The sequence below is a fragment of the Pezoporus flaviventris genome, unplaced genomic scaffold (genome assembly GCF_033815535.1).
Source record: "Pezoporus flaviventris isolate CSIRO_AGI_PZ_B2104156 unplaced genomic scaffold, CSIRO_AGI_Pfla_v1 ptg000036l, whole genome shotgun sequence".
Classification (NCBI taxonomy): domain Eukaryota; kingdom Metazoa; phylum Chordata; class Aves; order Psittaciformes; family Psittacidae; genus Pezoporus; species Pezoporus flaviventris.
Genome location: NW_026892584.1, coordinates 7,012,715 through 7,031,625, shown reverse-complemented (window position 1 = coordinate 7,031,625; position 18,911 = coordinate 7,012,715). Strand labels below are relative to the sequence as shown.

The following is an 18,911-nucleotide window of genomic DNA, read 5'->3' as shown; positions in this document are numbered from 1 at the left end:
TGCAACCCATGCAGGGTTGAAAAAGGTAAGCTGCTTTATTCTAAGTAGCATTTAGGGGAAGGCCAAAAAGTGTCAGGTAGTTTTTCAGGAGTGTTGAAAGGTGTAAAGAGCAGATGGATGTTCCCTTTCAGAGCACTCAAGTCAGTTTCATTTTAGTCTCATCTTCCTGAGTCTCGGTCCACTGTGTGACCTGCACAGTAAGTTGATGCCTCAGAACCAACTCTTAAATCCCTAAAGCGAGTTAATCCTGCTGAATTGCAGATAATATCTGTGGAATTTATTAGTGTATGGATATCTAGAGAAGCATCATGGAAGTGAGTGTTTTTATGGTTACAAAGTTCAAGTGTTCAATTAGGAAATATGAAAATTAAAGGTGTGTAGACAGGACTCGGGTATGTGTATTTGTTTTAAGATTGAAGATGGTTTATCCTCTGTGCCCTTTCTCCCCTTGCTCTCTCTATCCTAACTCATGTTTCCCAACACTTGTGAGGGAAGCAAAGTTAGTTTTGCTTTTAGGCACTTCAGGTAGTGACCACAACAAAGGACATAAAGAAAAAAGCTGTGTTATATTTGGATATATGCGGTAAATATACCTGTGCGCTGAGCACAGATTTTTTAACAGTTTTCTTCATCTGATGTGCTCGTTCAATGATCACTGTATATATGAAAGGGCAGGGAGTGGAAAGAGGAAGAGTATGTGGTCATATAATAGGGCTAACTTAGGTTTTGTTTAGCGTTTCCAGACCAGGCGCAAGTTCTTTACAATCCATGCATTGCATAAAAAGGTTAAGGGGAAGACTGGCCTAAACTTAAGTCGGATGTTGATTTTTGCATCTTACCATATCTTATTCAGTATTTAAGATCTGTATCCCTCCTGTCCTCGAGCTATGTGTCGGGGGGTAATCTAATGGAGGCGCTCTGAGGCCACAAGGGGTTATTCAAAAATATTACGTTCTCTGTTGTGTTTTTCTTGTTTAACAGAACTACTAAGATGTGATGAAGCAGGTACTTAATAATAAATATCAGTGTTATATGTATGTGTAATGCTAGTTCTTCAGGAACAAATAAAAGAACTTTTCAACTTGTATATGAATTTCCAAAGGGTTTAATTTGTATAGGGCTCATGTCATCTGTCTTTTGCTATAACTTTCTCTAGTTTAATCGTCTCCTCTCTTTGTGTCTCAGTTTTTGCTGTTCATGAAATTGTCAAGTGTTTCACATCACTGGATAATTGCAGTAACTGTAGTTACAAGTTACTATTTCCCTGGATAGCCATAACAATGCTGGCAATATACATTAGAACAGTGGGAAATAGTGTAAATGGAGGGAAGCATCAATTATTTACACACACTGCTGTCTTTTAATTTATGTTTTTTTGGAAGAAAGGAACGGGTGCTCTTAACTGTTTGTGTAATTAAAAGAAAGTAACTTTTGTATGAATATGGGATAATTGGAGTGGGATATACCTGGCCTTCTCTAGCATGATCCAGTGTTTTATTCAGTATCTCTGCAGTCTGGTCTTTTATCAGCATAGTTCTAGGCCTTTGGTCCCCACTGTCCCCGATGTTCAACACCGAAGTACTTCACCTTGTTCTACAAAGTGTGACTGTTTACGCCAGCAAAGCCTGTTCATCGCTATCTCAGGCACTTCTGTTTAAAACAGTGCTGTGTTGCTGTGGGTAGCTCCTGCAGCCTTCGTGGTGTGGTTTTGTGCAGTGTCCAAGCCCTTTGCAGAGGTGGCACTGGCTGTTGTCAACTCCAGGAGCATTAATCTCCTGCTCCCCCAACACCAACCAATTAGGCATGCCTGAAAACATGAGGTCCTAGTGAACCACCTGCTTTGGGAAGGTATGTCTTAGGTATTTAACAAGCTGGTCAAAGGCTATCTAATCAGTGGTGTGGGGGGTTGTATTTCTTTTCCTGTGACCCAAGTACATGGGGCTCTGCAAAATACTAAATTTGTATGTTTTGTTGTTTCTGTTCCTTTATTCTGGAATGCATTCTGGGTTTAATTTTGCTTCCAGAAGTAAGTACAGTTTTTTTTCCTGCATGTTTTCCAGCGAGGCAATTCAAATATTTCAAAAGGAATGACTTGAGGGACCTCATTTGTGATGTAAAAGGAGGTTCTTTGGTTAATCTCTTAAGGTGCTGATGCCCTAATGTTGCTTTGCTTAATTACCAGTTCTTCTGGGTGGGTTGGTTCTGGACCTGGGCCAGGGTGATGCTTGAGCAAGATGGCAGGTTACTGCCACCCATTCTCTAAGAAAATGTCTGTGATGATAATTGCATTTGTTTGAATCTGTAGTAACAGGGATGGACACGTAGACTAAAACTCCTTGGAATGGTCTCTTATCTCTCTGAAGCCTGGAGAAGGGTGCAGTGTGACTCTGTGGTCACGTTAGTATGGACTTGTCTCTCGCGACATTCTTTCTAGGTAGAAGAGCTAAGATGGAGGCTATAAGATTTCCATGGGTGGCAAAGCAGTGAAGCTTTCAAACAGATATATGCAGTCAGTCATTTACATCTTAATTCATATTCTGAGAAAACTTCTGTGGTGTAGCCAAGTACCTCAGACAGAAAAGGTGTCCATTTACGGTCCTACTAACTGGCCAGGACGCTGGAGTCTTACACTAAGGCACTGACTTTGTGACTTGGAACAAATTCCAGAAATACTCATTTGAATGAAGAAAGCTGTTTAGAAGAGAACTTGGTCTGGTTTCTGTCTTTTTCTGGGTGAAATATTTCTAATCTGGTCATTGTGGTGTGTGATAGAGCTGCAGCTGGTATGGTTATTTGTTCTGTACCTATGGTGAGGACATGCCACTACAGATCGTGAATTGAACTTTGTCTGTTGAGTGGGACAGGAGCAGACAAATGTTCTTGGTGAAGCGCAGATGAAACAAGGAAAAACGTAGAGAAAAAATGATAGTGTTAGAGATAGCCTAAAGAGAAACTGCCAAAAGAAATACTCTGTCAAGTAGCACTTACAGCCTTGGAAATGTCTTGAGATCATGTATTTTGGGTATTTGGGAATGTACTCAAGTCTAAAGCCAGAGCTTTGGCGTGTAACATTCACCAGCATGTTTGGTTTAAGTTCTAACTTACAAATTATAGCTAGGAAGTATTTTGGGCTATTTGCAATGCTGAAATTGTGGATGCTATTTAAATCCAGAGCTGGTCTGTAACTTCAGCTCGGAGGAAACCCTTGTATTTCCTTACCCTCACTCGGTTGAAACCAAAAATTTAAACATGGAAAAAATTTAAGCAACTAGTGGCTCTTTGAAATATTAAGTATATATTTAGTAAATACAAATGAAGATTATAGACACAGCAAGGATGAATATGTATTTTGGCATGTACCACTCCTTTAACTTACTCATAGTGGTGTGCTTTCATTGTGCAGGGCTGCCTTTTGTTGCATGGTCTTAAAGCTTTGTATAAAGATAAAAGGAAGCACGTTATGCAACCTCTGGACTGCAGCTTATTGCAGTTCCCTGTTGATAGTATCTGACTTCTTTCTTGCCTTAAAACTTCAATTTTGGCGCAAAAGAAATTAATCCAGTGTTTTTTCAGCTTGTGGACTGTTGATGACCTTAAAAGGCTAAATGAGAAAAGCTGCATAAAACTTGTGAAACCTGATTGGGGCTCTCCATCTTTCAATGTAAGATGTCTTTAGTTAGGTAGTTGTTTTTATTAATTTATGGAGTGGGACTCCTGAGCTTGTAAATGAGTCCAGCTAATGGAAGAATTCCCTTATGTATATTGAAGGCAGCATAACAAAGGGGGAATATGATAAACTGAAAGCACGTTTTCACATGTTCTCTTTGCCAAAAGACTTGAGTGATTGAAACAATGATTTAAGGATTACCATTACCTTAAATGGAGAAAGACTGCTAGAGCAGTGTTCAGTGTAGTAGTGTCATCTTCCGAAAGTAGAAACTCCTGCTAAGGTCAGGAGACTGCGTTTGAAATGCGTTTTAAGATGACAAGTATGTATATAGGAAGGGATTTTGGTGGTGGGTTGCCCAGTTGCAAGTGGTGTATGGTGTGGAGATGAGCTTTTTTTGTTGCTGTTGAGATTTTGTTTCAATTTTCCCCTTCTGCAAAACGGCTTGCATCCTTGGCAGACTTTCCCATCACTGGACTTGATTGTCTCAGCAGTCTTAGAAAGAGGAAACCTAGAAAACGTGTTGCATAATATTTTGGGTAAATTGAATGGTTGATGAGACTACTGGGCTCAGCTTCTTGTTTCCCTTCTTGGAGGTGGGTGGAAAAGAGCCTTGATTCCATTAGTGATTAAGGGAGTGGTGTAACAGAAGAGCGTGTTCAAATTACTATCTTCATAGAAGAAATTTAGTTTCTTCTAATTATTTCCCGCAGGCAATATCCAGCTGCAGTGGAGCCAACGAATTGTGACTTGGCTCCTATGATTCATCATAGAAACTTAACTGCTCCAGGAAGAGCAGATCTGACAAACTGGTCTGTGAGGGATCACCCTAGAGTGTTGCGGTGTCCATCTGAGACACCTGCTTTAGCTTTCTGGTAGTTTAGTATTTTAGCAGGGCGACTGACTTGAAGTGTTGGGACTTGCACATACCGCTTTCATGAAGGAGACAACAGCAGGCAGGCCTGAGTATTCACACGCTATGGTGCATGCATGCTCCTCCAATTTATCTGGCCTCGGCATCAGTTTAAAACCAGTAGGTTGGCAATGGTTTGCATCTGCTGGAATTGCATTCCTGTTGGTCTTCTAAGCAGCTTTGCTGCAAACTGCTTGACCTTTACAAAGTTACGTATGCAGGTATATAATCTTGGGCTTGTTGGGTGTGCAGGCACCTTCCTGCTGTTGCATTCAGAAGTAAAGGTACAGCCTTCTGAAGTGCTTCAGTTCTTTTAACAGTCTTACAGCAGTAAAGTCCATTTCTGTGCAGACTGATAAATACTGTGTCTGCTGCATCTAATTTTTGTAAATCAACCCTGACTGAATGAGGCCTGCAAGCTATGGTTGACGTACTCCCTGTGGCAAATAGTCCCAGTGCAATTTGGAAAGACTCCTTCAAAACCAGCAGCTGTTTCAGGCACATTAGTTTTGTCCAGTGCCTGGAGGTAAAACCACAGCGCTAATTGCCTTGTAAACCTCTCCTGGAGTGGCTGTGACAGCAGATTTGGAAGTGCAGCTCCATGGGAGGGAAGAAATTGCACATAAGTGGCCTGTTAAATGGGGGAGCTCTGGCGTCTGCTCATCCTGAATTTGAGATGTGGCTGATGCTGGATCAGGACATCTTACTCTTGTTCCATTTTTTGAGGGAGGAACCCTGTTCCATGTCTCTGTAGCTAGTCTGGCATTCTCACTTTGTGTGTAGCTTCCTTTTGTTAAACAAACAAAAAACTAAACCAAAAAGGGTGGAGGGAATCACAGAAATGCCTTGGAGATTACAGAACATGTTGCAGTTCTTGGCCCTTGGACAAATAATAAGGAAAATATGAAGAATTCCTCTGAGATTATTACGGTTTTCTTCTGACCTCTCTCAGTGAAAAGTATTGACCTTCTTGGATAGAAACTTGCTTCTTTAGGTCGTCTACTAATACTAATTCATGAGAGTGAAGTAAATTATTCCAAATTCTTCCTTTTATTTAAAACTTGGCATACTTTACCACTTCATGCATGTGAAAGGTCGGACAGTAACTCTGAATTTTGCAGGATATGGAACTGAAAGTTAAAGCAGGAGAGGGACAGGGAGTAACTTCGGAGTGTGTGCTTTTAACTTCCAGATCACAACCCTGGATTTCTAGATATACCATGTTACCTCATGGTTTGGATTTTTGTTTTCTTTTTTTTTTTTTATAAATATCCCTTTCTCTTTCCTTAATGAAACATAAGACTTAAATTCCCTTTTTTGTGATCATTCCTTCTAAATTCAGATTTTGTAAATTATTTTATTTGCATGTTAGCATAAATGAACTCCTCTTCCATCTTTCAAAGATTGTTAAAGGCTGCAGAAGACTTGAGACCTAACTTATAGTTTACGAATAAATTAATTCCTCAAAAACTCTGTTATTAAGTTCTGGGGCTGTGGTTTGTTGGGTTTTTTGTTTGTTTTCTGAGGGTGGGGTTTTGGGAAGGGTTGGAGGGGAGAGATTGCTTATCCTGGTGAATGTTTTAAACAAGGAGTATTTCATATCCAGAAATGACCACATTGACTTACGTGTTATTAAAGGAGTGAATTGCAACATCTCGTGTGTCACAGGTATCTCTGGTGGGACAGATTGCTAAGATTTTATACTTCCTGGAGGGGAACATGGTTGTGTTTTAGTGTTATTACTAGTTAAGGGTAGCTGGTTCCACAGTGTTGCTGTTGATGCAGGGTGACTGAAACTACTGTGTAGGTGTATCCTGAGAGGTGTTTACTTAAAATGCAAAGGAGATGTGCAGAGTTGTTCAGTGTCTCTGCTCTAGGGGTCAGCAGTTTTTCAGTATGGGGCCAGATAGAATCATAGAATCATAGGGTTAGAAAGGACCTTAAGATCATCAAGTTCCAACCTCCCTGCCATGGGCAGGGACACCTCACACTAAACCATCTCGCCCAAGGCTTTGTCCAACCTGGTCTTGAACACCGCCAGGGATGGAGCATTCACAAGCTCCCTGGGCAACCCATTCCAGTGCCTCACCACCCTCACAATAAAGAACTTCCTCCTTATATCCAATCTGAACTTCCCCTGTTTAAGTTTGAACCCGTTACCCCTTGTCCTATCACTACAGTCCCTAATGAAGAGTCCCTCCCCAGCATCCCTATAGGCCCCCTTCAGATGCTGGAAGGCTGCTATGAGGTCTCCATGCAGCCTTCTCTTCTCTAGGCTGAACAGCCCCAACTTTCTCAGCCTGTCTTCATACGGGAGGTGCTCCAGTCCCCTGATCATCCTCGTGGCCCTTCTCTGGACTTGTTCCAACAGTTCCATGTCCTTTTTATGTAAAGGACACCAGAACTGCACACAATACTACAGGTGAGGTCTCAAAAGAGCAAAGTAGAGGGGCAGGATCACCTCCTTTGACCTGCTGGTCATGTTCCTTTTGATGCAGCCTAGGGTACGTTTGGCTTTCTGGGCTGCAGGGGCACACTGCTGGCTCCAGTTCATTTTCTCATCGACCAACACCTCAGATCTCAATGAATAGTTCAACAGCAACCTGTACATAGTCCTCCTGTAGCCAACTGCGTGATGATGAGTTTGTGTTATATATAGTATACATAGCTGGTGAAGTGTGCTACAACTGGTGATGTGTTCCTCCCAGTAAGGCAGCTGCAGCTGGATTGATGAGCTTTGCGGGGGAGCCCATGTCCACACTGTTAGACAAGAAGCCTAGTGCAGATGTGCCCAAATGGTGGGAGTCAGCTGGGTGCAGTCAGGACAGAGCACTGCAGCCAGCCTCCGTGGGCAACTCCAAATTGAAACTGGAGAAGAACAAATATGTCCGTACTAGTAAATCTGTATCTGCAAGAACTGAGTTCACTCCGTTCTGTACTGGCTGTGATGTGTCTGGAGTAGGTTAGTGGGCTAGTGCTGTATTGCACACTTTCTCTATCCCCCTGCAAGTTCACACTTGTGAACTTGCCTTTGATAAGTTTAGAGGAACAGAGTAGTGTCTTGTTGGTATTTCTGAATTTGTGTGATGGGAAAGACACTTCAGAGAGAACTCTTAATTCTGACATGAATATGGAGATGCACCCTATTTTTGGTGATGTCTTCTTAATACAAGAACAACACCCCTTATTTTTGCTTCCTAGGAGCCATTATGTAGTTTTAAAGCATTCCTATTTCCTTACTGGCTTACAGGACTGAGTAATGTACTCAGATAGTATGCCTTCAGTTACGGTGGCTTTCATCTAGGTGTGTACATGCCCAGTGTGCTTGATTTCTGAACTGTCAGGGTATACACGTCACCAGTGCCTGCTTCATTGGGCACAGAGGGGAGGAACTTGATCAGAATTCAGATTTGTTACGCCAACGTGCTTTAGCTTTGGGTGAAAATAACTTTGCTGTAGCTGCATGCGAGCTAAAAAGTCTTCCTTTGAAATCTAACCTTGTTGTCCTCAGATAGTATTGTTACTCCAGTATTTGATACTGGTTCACCCAGTCTCTAGAAAAGATGTACCAGGATGTGCTTTGCTCTGCAGTTTGGGTGATAAACAACAGACTGGCAGTATGTGGTAGAGCCTTGTGCTGAGGGAATGAGTGACACAGGCGTTCCATGGATTTTTCTGCTTTCAGTAGTTGTCTTTTAGAAGGGGGTGTGTGCTTAGTCATTTAAACCAGGAGAGAAATCCTGGGAACAGGAATAATCCACTAAACTTTATTCACCTTACAAAACAAGTGCTGTTTGTGCTGCAGGGAGCTGTTGCTAGAAATTGTTATAAAACTGCTAGGGAATCCTAAAAACAGCTGGGAAAATCCTGGCACTTACAAATTACTGGCTCTGGGAGCAGGAGAGGAAATCCTGGAAACTTTTGAGAATTCCCAGAAATTCAAAACCTTATCAGAAGTTCAGAGAAACTTAGCAGTTACTAGAGACCTAAAGAGCCACTAGAAACTGAAAATTCTAGGAGTTACCAGAAGTCTCGAGAAAATGCTAGAAATTCTGTGGGAATCCAGTAAGTTCAGTGGCTCTGCTAGTAATATCTACAGTTTATGGGTGTTTGCTAGGAATACGGAAGCCATTAACTGTAACTCTTGTGGTAGAGTGGCGAACAGTTGTACATGGGTAAAACCTGCTCATCTTCCCAAAGCTGCCAAGCGTACGGTTTTAGCATCTTACTCGATAAGTGTTCTATATGTGCTTCCCTTACACACAAACTTGTTTTATTTTCTGCAGTCCTATTTTGTTACGGATTATGATCCAACAATTGAAGACTCCTACACCAAGCAATGTGTGATAGATGAGAGAGCTGCGCGCTTGGACAGTAAGTAGCCTTGCTAAAGCGTGGAACTGACAACCTGTAGCTGTTGTTTACATCTATATGCATAAACTGTAATGCAGGTAAACAACTGTGCAGCATGTGGGGTTTATGTAAGTGTGTGGCTTATAAAAGCTACCTACCTCTGTTTTATTAGTAAGATACCCTGGATCTGAAGTGCTTATGCCTTCAGTATGTGTGTCTATCTTTAAAGCAAATTGGACATTTTTTTTGAAGAATTATTCCCAAATCCATAGCATCTACAAAATTAGGAGAATTTATGTGACTCTTGGCAGCTACCTGGGTGACATGGTGGAGTGAAAAGCCCATCACTTGAGTGTTGTGTGCAGTCTCTTCCAAATGCAATATAAATGCTTTGCTTTAAAAGTTTCAGTTCTCCCTTGCCAGTGATTTCTTGAAGGACAAATCAGCACCTCAACCAAGTCTCTATAAGCATTTTCCAGCTGTTTCAGCTGGTTGTGAATTAGCCAAAGTCCACCAAGCTTTGTTATTCAGTTTGTTTGGTAGGTCTTGAATTGTTCAGTCAGTCCAAGAACTTGTTGGGAATCTTAGCAAAAATCTGATAGATTTTTCTCTGTTAGAGGTGATTTCTGCTTAGTTATGATGGGCAGGAGAGGCTATAATTATATTAGAAAGGATTTTTTTTCTTAGTCTATACTCTTAAGAGCATGAACTATAGTAATCAGTGTTTTGCGTATGTTCAGTTCTGGATACAGCAGGACAAGAAGAATTTGGAGCTATGCGTGAACAGTACATGAGGACAGGGGAAGGTTTCCTGCTTGTTTTCTCAGTCACTGACAGAGGAAGGTAAGCCTGATGTCAAGTTATTAAACAAATTGTAGCTAATCTTAAATTATTGTCCTTTATAATCCTAGTGGTTATCCTTTATTGATAATCTCAAACAGAAACATTGAGTATGCGTTCACTTTTAGATTCCACAGTGTGACACTCGGCACTGATGAAAACCCATTTTAAACCAGTCACTTATTGAAAGTATCAGTCTGTTGGAATAGAGGACTTGAAAGCATGCACACGTGCACAAAAAAAAAGGCAATTCTATTCAAGCGCTCTATTGCAGTCCGGAATTCCAGCTTCCTGGGAGCGACAGAAATTTAAATTAGATGTCTGATCAGTTCTTAGAAATACTCCCTCGCTGTGTGCTTATCGATGTCAGGTGTCTGGCTCTGGATTTCTGAACGGGTTATCCAGTTCAGAGTGTGTCTCTGCACTCTTTTGCAGGCAGTGCTCACTCTTATTCCCCTGAATTGACCAGAAGCTGCATAGCTGTTTGACTGTGGAGTTGAGATGAAACATCTTTTTAGAAGCTCACAGAGATTGGTCAGGAAGCTCCTGATCATTGTAAGAGTAGGAAAGTTCCATGTATATACAGACAATCACTTAATGTTTTGGTTGTGATCTTCCTCCATTGAGCTTATCAGATACGTAGTAATAAAGAAGTGCTCAGGGATCTGTCCTTCTACTTGTTTCAAGTTGCAACAGGAGAGCAATAAAATGATAAAAAAAAGTCTATGTTTTCCTCCCTCTTCCCCCACTTACAGATTCAGTCTAGGCTCTGATATGTTACTTCTGATCTTACTAACAGCTCTATCAATGAGAATTAAGATAAATATTCTATGGAGCATGAGCATGTTTCCATTGAATGTGTATCTTACACTTAATGCTGCTAAATGTATAAATTTATCTTGATGTACCATCCAGAAGAGACTGGGTCTGTGGATTTAGGACATACTGAGCACTTGTGTTAGCATAAATATTTTTGTTACAGAGGACTGTAGGGTTTTTTGAAGTCATCATGTAAACTCCTGGTTTGTGTAAAAATCTTAAGTTTTTGTTTGCTCTTCTGGCTAAAGGTCTGCCTTGATTTTAAGCAGGTCTTGACACATTAAACTTGCATATCGTTCTCTTCTCTGAAATCCTGCAAAGACTTCTGAAAAGCAGAGTTTTCATTTTTGTTTTGATATCCATTTGATTCGAGACTTTCCTTGCCTGTCAATGAAGTATCTGCTAGCAGTGTCTGTTCTGCTTGTGTGATGGAAAATAATTCTGAAGCAAGAAGAAACCTAGAGGACTTAGTTGGTAACTTTCAACTCTCTCGTTGCTACAGACTTCTGAGCAGAGTATTAAAACAGCATATCTAAATGGAGTTGCAACCATGCTTAGTGGCATACCTTCCTTCTAATTCACCTTTCTTTTCATGATTGCAGTATATGGATTGTGTGGATTGACATTGTCATGGCTGACTGCATAATTATTATTTTTTTTTGTAATGCAATTTTCTTACTGATAAATCATCTTGCTTTTAAATTTTTAGCTTGCAATCTAAGTGTAAATGGCTTCAGACTCTATGCCTGGAATTAAATACAGTGCTTGGGAGGTCTGTGCTCCAAAGGATATGTGATTGCCTGCAAGTATCTGTGATGAAGCTCGTTATGCAGTGACATAGCTTTGATAGTGTTTACTTGAAAGCAATTATTTATTTATCCAGCCCTCCCTCTGCCTCCAGAAATCCTTGTTTAGGCCAGAATTAACTTGTTTTATGTACAGTTTTTGTAGCTTTCTGCTTTGCTCACTTAAGTACTTCTGGATTATTCCTTACTGCTTGAACAGCATCAGTACCTGGTATAACTCAATAACTGGAAAGCACTCTGGTCACTTAGCCCTGCCATTTTTCTGTTTTTCAAGAAATAAAATTGTCCAGCTTTGATAGGTTTCCTCAAGTTTCCCAGAAGTAGCTGTGGAGGTTGCCAGCTGAAATGCTGATCACCAGGGTCTGTAGACTGTAACTGGGATATTCTAGCTTGAGTCAGTATCCATAGAATGGACTGTGGTCTCTTGATTCTCCGTAGCACATTGGCATCCAAGTTCTTCTAGCTCACCCCACCTAAGCCCGGTGCATAGCACACTGCTAACTTCAGGATTTTGGTTTTAGCTTGAGCATTGGATGATTCTCTAACTGGTCATGCTGTGACAGTGAACTCTGGTGGAGTGCCTGCAGCTGTCTGAGCTTGTGCAGCAAGTCATGAGCATGGCAGGGCAAGTCCAAATAGGTGACTCATAATTTCTGAGCTTCTACAGAACCTGGGAATCTATGGATAAGTACACTGATGGCCTACTTCTATTTTTTTACAGCTTTGAAGAAATCTATAAATTTCAGCGACAGATTCTTAGAGTGAAAGATCGTGATGAGTTTCCTATGATTCTAGTCGGTAATAAAGCAGATCTGGACCACCAAAGACAGGTAATTCACTTGCTATTAGTTACTGCTCACTTTCTTCTAGGAATTTTAGTTTTCTTCCCACTCTATTTTGGGGAGGAAGAAACAAATGAAAAATCATATCATAGTTCCAATGCAAGAAACACAATTACATTCAGTTTCTGTATTTGAAGAACTTAGAAGTGTGGTGGCATTCCACATATAGCACATCTTCTGCCTGACTCAGTGGAGTTATCTTGAGACCAAATGTATTCACATACAGGGTTGAGAGCTTTCTGTCATGACTTGATTACTCAGGCATGAACGTGTCTAATTCCTCCTCTCTGTTACTCACCATAGTGCACTGTGCCAAGCAGAGTGCATTCCAGCACTAGCTCTAATGATCCTGGGACCTCAGTGCTGTTGCTTTTACTCTTCACTCTTGTTATGTATAAGTGAGTAGCCATTTGCTGGCTTTGTTTGGCTGCTCATCTTCTGTATTAACTGACTTAATGCTTTTGAAGTTTGAAGTACAGCAACATAATTACTGTTCTATTTAAGTACCTTAAGATTTAAGTTTTGAAACAAGTAGATTTTCAACTTCACCTCTAGTTGGGAAGAGATCTTAAAAGAACATGTGATTGATTTTTATCTGAGAGTAAACTAAATATTACTAAAATTGCTGTAATTATTTTAAGAGTTTCACAAGGAAAACACAACTTTTAACAATAAGACATTCCCAGTTTTGTGTTCCAAGGCATGACTTTATTTCTGTCCACAAGTGCTTACGTAGGTTTTGTTCTTTTCTCTGTCAGAAGACAGTGTCTGGGACAAGAAAAAATTTAGGCTCAAAACAAATAACATTGAAGAGTTTAGTGAGTTACTACATTGTTGTTTAATGAATTTCTTGAATACTACATAAAACCTTCAGTACAAAAATGTTCTTGTTGAGTATGCTTTCTTGATTGTCACAGCCTTTTTACCCCAGAACCTGTGTGGAAAGATCATGACAAAATCAACACCAGTGCTGAAAGATACTGTATTGAAAGAAGTTTTTACAGAAGTAGCTCACAGACTCATCAGGAGTAACTTCATGTACTCACACATGCACAGAACTCTCAGCCTATCCCTGATACAGAAGTGAAACTTTCACTCTTCAGTTGCCATCATGCCCCAATCAAAATTCCTGAATTTAACCTTGCAGGTCCTGGAACTTACTGTACTTTATTTTATGCACAAATATTGGTGTGGAAACCATGTAGGTGAAACTGAACTGCTCTGCAAACGGTAATTGCTGAAGGATAAACATGCAGGTGCTTTGGGAGGGAAATAACATCATCGATGTCAGCTCCAGTTTTTGGAGGATGCCTGCAAATGTAGTTGGCAATCTTGTAGATCCATTTCTAGAAATTGTTATGAACTTTGTTATCTGTTCTTCACCTTCCTAATGTTATTGTACCACATCTGTTTCTCCCTTAAAAGAGGAAAGAGGGGCCTGTCACCTGTACCCCTGCTAGTCCTTCTACACCTTATTCCTAGCTGCTTTTTCAGGTGATGGTGGGCTGGCTCACATTCAAGCTCAAAGCAGCTGTTTTCAAATTGCTTAAATTTGCAGTTTTGCTGCTCATATCTGAACACAAATAAAAGCATACATCCCCAAAAGCTCCTTTTGCTTTTTATGGTTGTTAATTGCCTTAATTGAATAGATGTTGACAAGCATAACTTTTAGTGCTGTCATTCACACAATGTACATTCAAATTGGTGGATTTGTGACTTCCATCAGAAGTTAAGGCTTAGGCAGTTGTAGCTGAAAAAGCAGTTCTAGGTTTGCTTAAACAGCTACTTACGTCTTCTTAACTCTTCCCTGCCCCTTCCCCACCATGTGATGTGTTTCAGTTGGCCTTAAGTCAGCTTGAAGGAATGGTTTAAGGATGCTGAGCTGACCTAATTAGTCCCCAGAAGGGAGAGGCTCCCCTCCCTCTTGACTGCATGTTTTGCTCTTTCCTTTTCTGGCCCTAGTTCTCACTTGAAGCACTTTGTGAGCTGAATCTTCTCTGGATGGGGAGAAAAACAGGCAAGCTGGAACGGTGTTCTGGGATCTGTGTGAGTTAAATCTGCCTGCAAAGATTTGAGTGCCAGTGCTGGAAACATGGGAAGGGGTGGAACTGTGGCTTGGAGCAGAGCAGGGAGGAGTTGGGGTGGGGGGTAGAAAGTGAGATCTTGCCTTTTGGCAGCAGCAAGCAGTTAGATGTTATCAGCAGGGTGTTAAATGCAGCCAGAATTTCTGCTTCACTGGTGGAGTTGTTTCTGCTCCATCATGTGAACTCTCAATGCAGACATCCAGTCAGTGAGTTGGACCAGCTTGCTGATCTTGGCTGAAAACTAGTCCTGCCACCAAGTATGGGAAAACTTCCTCCTGACAAGCAAGGTCATCCTGCTCTGGCTGCAAGGCGTGCTGCACATGCAGCTGTGATGAGAGGCCTGGGGGCAAAGACAAAAGTACTCCCTCACCTTGCCTAGGAGTGCTGGGGCAAGTGGGAAGTGTGGGTCCCAGTTTCACTGTGAGAAGTGCATTTTGCATCTTCAGTCTGGTGATATGCAAGGCCTCACTCAGGTTACATGCAAAACATGGTCAGCCAGGCTAGTGTCACCCTGCTGTCCTTCTACTTACCTGGCAGTTCTACAAGAAGACGTCTTACTGTCTTGTTTAGTCACAAATACACGTTTTTCAGTTTCAGAACTTAAGTAGCATTTTGAGAAATTGAGGAAGTTGGGTATGAGTTTTTAGAGCAAAACTACTTGTACTAGGCACCTGTCTTTTTCTCCTGAAAGATGGGCAAACCAGTGAAATAATAGAGAGCACATGCTACCTCTGAGAGACCGAGGCTGAGATAAAGTTATTTGGTGTGTGTTTTGATCAGCAAATAATTCTCAACAGAATTAACACACAAGTCTTCCTGGAGCCAGAGTTAAACATGTATAAAAGTTTTGGATGTCTCAAGGGTCTGACCACACCTTTATGCAAGTAACTGTTCTGTAGTTGAAGGCAGTGCAGATTACTATTGTTGTGATACCATACATTTGGGAGCAAATGATGTGGAACTACTAATTCTTGTGTGGTGGCAACTGTTCCTCAGGAAATGTATGAACTGGGTTGTGCAGTGCAAGTGCACAGCCAATAGTATGATCTTGGTGAAGTGTTGGGGCATACCAAAGGTGTAGTTTAAAAGAGTGGTGACTGCAACACACTGTAGGTCAACTCACAAGTGTTTTGGGGAGAGGTGAAAGTTTGAAATAGTGATTTGCTACAGTGATACCTGTATAGATAAATGGAGTTAAGCAGACTTGTAATTTTGTTTCCTTTGTGATATGGGAGGCAAAGTCCTCAATATCCACAGGTTAGGTTGGCAAAGAAAAATGAGTTATTGGAGGATAAGCGAGCTTTAATCTTAAGGATGTCCTTGTATGATAAGGAATAAAGTTACCAGTGTTTCCAGATTCTCCGATCAGTCACATCTCTCATGGCTCTTAAAGTAAATGCTGCACAGTAGTCTTTCTCTTAAATGGGTCAGTTCTGTACAACTCAAGCAACACTGGATATTTCTACGCTAAGACAATTCAGGAGAGCACCAGATGTTTTAGTAATAAACATTACTGATGGAGTAGGCTTGTCAGTGCAGGATACGTATGACTTTTAGTAGATAACTGCTAGTTTAAACTGGGTCAGGTCTGATCATTCCCCAGATGGCAGGGTTTCAAGGAAAATCCAAGTTGTAACAGGAAAGTGCTGCATGTTGCTGGTTTTGGTTTTGCATCATGACTAAACTAAAGCAATGACCTAGTGCTTATATCGTCTGTGCTGCTAGATACCTTTAAAGCAAGGTTTTAAAGAGAGGTACACGTGACTTCAGTTTATGCAGACAGATGATGAGCAAAGCTAATGATCCCAGGCAAGCAGCCTTGTGCTTTGACTTTGATCAGCATCAGCCTAGATGCTGGCAAACAAACAGTTAATGTTGGCTTTACAGACTCCCAGCTTCATAAATAGGTTGGCCTGAGCTGGCTTATTCCAGGAGGTGAATGGGTTCGAGGACCTGGGTGGTTACCTACCCAAATTCACTAACATTTTGTTTGGCCTTCTCTTAATGATTGTGAACTTGTATGGCAGTGTGACATTAACTTCTTGAAGTGGTAGGGTTTTATGGCCATATACAGTGATGCTTCTGTTCTTACAGATGGGTTGTACCTTCAGGTCTTCCCCTGGCTTGAGCTTCCCCTGATTCTGAGCTTTATAGATAACCAACAATTGGGTATCTGATGCAGTATGTGAATGCAGCAAGTCAGTCTGAATATGTGTCAGTGCTTCATAATCACAGTTTATGTGTACCAAAGTGACCTTTTATATGAGAATGCGGACAATAGAGTTGGTCAACAGTGGACTACCCCTAGGAAAGCATTATGGTAGACCACAGTAAGCATGAAGAAGCAGCACTTGTGGGTGGGATGACAGATGCACTCCTCAGGAGTGATGGAGCTCTTGGCAGGAACAAGCAATGTTTCTGAGCAGAAAGCACTGCAGGATGACCACAAGGAGTTAGAAATGGATTCCTCTCAAACTTGAGGAAACACTTAACTGTTACCTGCTGACATGAATACAATGTGGCCCTTTGTAAGTGTCCAGGCAAAATACAGATGCAGTGTTAGATTAGGTAGCCTTGTAGAGTTGCTTTAGGTGGAGGAAAGAATAGAAACTTCAGAAATGAATATATTTCTGGTGCTTCTCAGCTACAATAATTAAAAGGGAGGGCCACGTGAGATACATTCACAGGATTCTTGCACAGATACTCAGATGTTAACTCTTTTAGTAAGAAGACTGTGAGCTTAGGGAGTTGGGAAATAAGCTTTTCCGTGTTTGACTTGCTCACTTAAATCTTCTATAATGGTGTTTAGGTTAAGAAACTTTTACCAAATGTCTGAACAGCATGAATTAACGATATCCCAAAACCCCAGTAAAATATCCTGCAACAAAAGGATAAATATCATGATTCCCATTCATATTCAGCCTTAAGATTAGCAAAACTAAAGAGAGATTCCCTGCAGAGCCAACACACACACAGTTACTACCAGGAAATCTGTAGTTCTCTACTCCTGTCAAAATAAAATACTGTGTTCTTTGAAGAAAAAGGGTTTAGTTTTTGTTTTTTTCTGGTGATATTTAATAAGCTCTGGCATCACACTTACTGAAAAGCCTGTCATGATACAGAGTTGTTGTACTCAAGAAGGGAGAGTAAAAAGACGTAAATTCATATTTTTGTATGTTTGCACATACTGCATTTCCCTCAGACTTGAAAAATGGAATTGGTATGTTCTGACTTCTGATTTGCAGCTTGGGCACTGCAAATGTTTCTGTATTGTACCCAAAATCAAATATTTTTTCTAAACTGACCTTGTTAAGGTCACTAAAATTGATCACAAGCTACTTGACAATATACTTGTAAGACAGACTAGAAAGAATATAAGCAACTACAGATAGTCTAGTAAATGCAATAAGGACTTTAATTTGCACCTATAGTATTTTAAATGCAGAATATTGTGGAAGTGTAGCTTGATGTTATTACAGTGTTAGTTGTATTTCTAATGTTCTTAAGATACAGTAATGGAGAAAGTAGTAACCATGTACATTTAAAGGCTGGGTTCAGTTTCTCCTCAGGCCTATGCATTCTTTCCCAATTATTTATTTTTATTACACTTTAGCCTCTCACTTTCTGGGACTAGAAAATGCTATGCAGGGATGAAGAAAAGTAAAAATGGTTAGTTTTGCAAAAACTGCCATATCTGTACTTTAACTTACGTTTGTCTGGTGAGGCAGAAAAGTACAGAAGGTTCTGGAAACCCTAATGCAAACTTTGGGAAATTCTACAATGTCATTGATGTGCCAGAAAGTACCTATGAACATTTCTCAAAGTGCAGCCTTTGTAAGCTTTGGAATAAGGATACTCCAGCATCTGGGGCTAGAGAGGAAGGTGGAAGTGGGTTTGTTCTAGTTAGTGGAGCAGAAATCCTGAGTATAATTCTATATTCAGACACCTATGGAGGGTTGAAGGATCCCAGTCATTCTCACATTTGTGCCCTGCACTTAAAAATGGCGCTCCAGTAGTTGATCTTGGTGTTGGATTGGTTTTGAGGGTATTTTTTGGCTTCAGCTGATGGCAGTAACACTGAAATAAATGTAGAATTTTCTGAGAGTGTTTGAGATCAGCAGATGCATCCTGAGTTACTCCAGTTGGGATCTCTTTGTAGAGCTTCATGAGGGTGTAGTGGGAGCAGCCCTCAATTCAGCAGTAAATTAATGAATATAATGCCAGTGGGGGTACTAAGGACAGAAGAATCAAAGATGTTGAGATACTGTGCATGAAGGCTCTCAAACCATGTGTGTAGCTGTTAGGAAAGTATTTTACAAGTTAATAAGTACTTCTGTGCTTTCCTATTCCCATCTCTTTCTGTGTAGCTACTTAATCTAAAGGAATATGTGAGTGCCTTTTCAAAGCTAAATTAAAAATAAACCTTTTTTTTTTTTTTTTTCTTTTTGGTTCTCATCATATCAGTGTTCTACGTGCTGCTTTAACATTGTTCTATGAAAGCAGTGTAATCTTTGACATTTCTTCCACTAGACATTGTCTTGGCAAGATCTGTTGTGTTTCCTTTTATCACTGAAAGCTGCCCTTTCC

The 18,911-nt window shown here is 40.7% G+C and overlaps 1 protein-coding gene across 1 annotated transcript in view; it reads left to right on the top strand.

The window, feature by feature from the left end:
• Nucleotides 1-18,911, top strand: part of RRAS2 (RAS related 2) — a 44,874-nt gene that overhangs the window by 23,033 nt on the left and 2,930 nt on the right. The window contains exons 2-4 of the mRNA XM_061462992.1: nt 8,867-8,954; nt 9,674-9,776; nt 12,120-12,228. Of these exons, the coding sequence (XP_061318976.1) occupies nt 8,867-8,954; nt 9,674-9,776; nt 12,120-12,228 (300 nt within the window). The remainder of the gene's footprint in view (nt 1-8,866; nt 8,955-9,673; nt 9,777-12,119; nt 12,229-18,911) is intronic.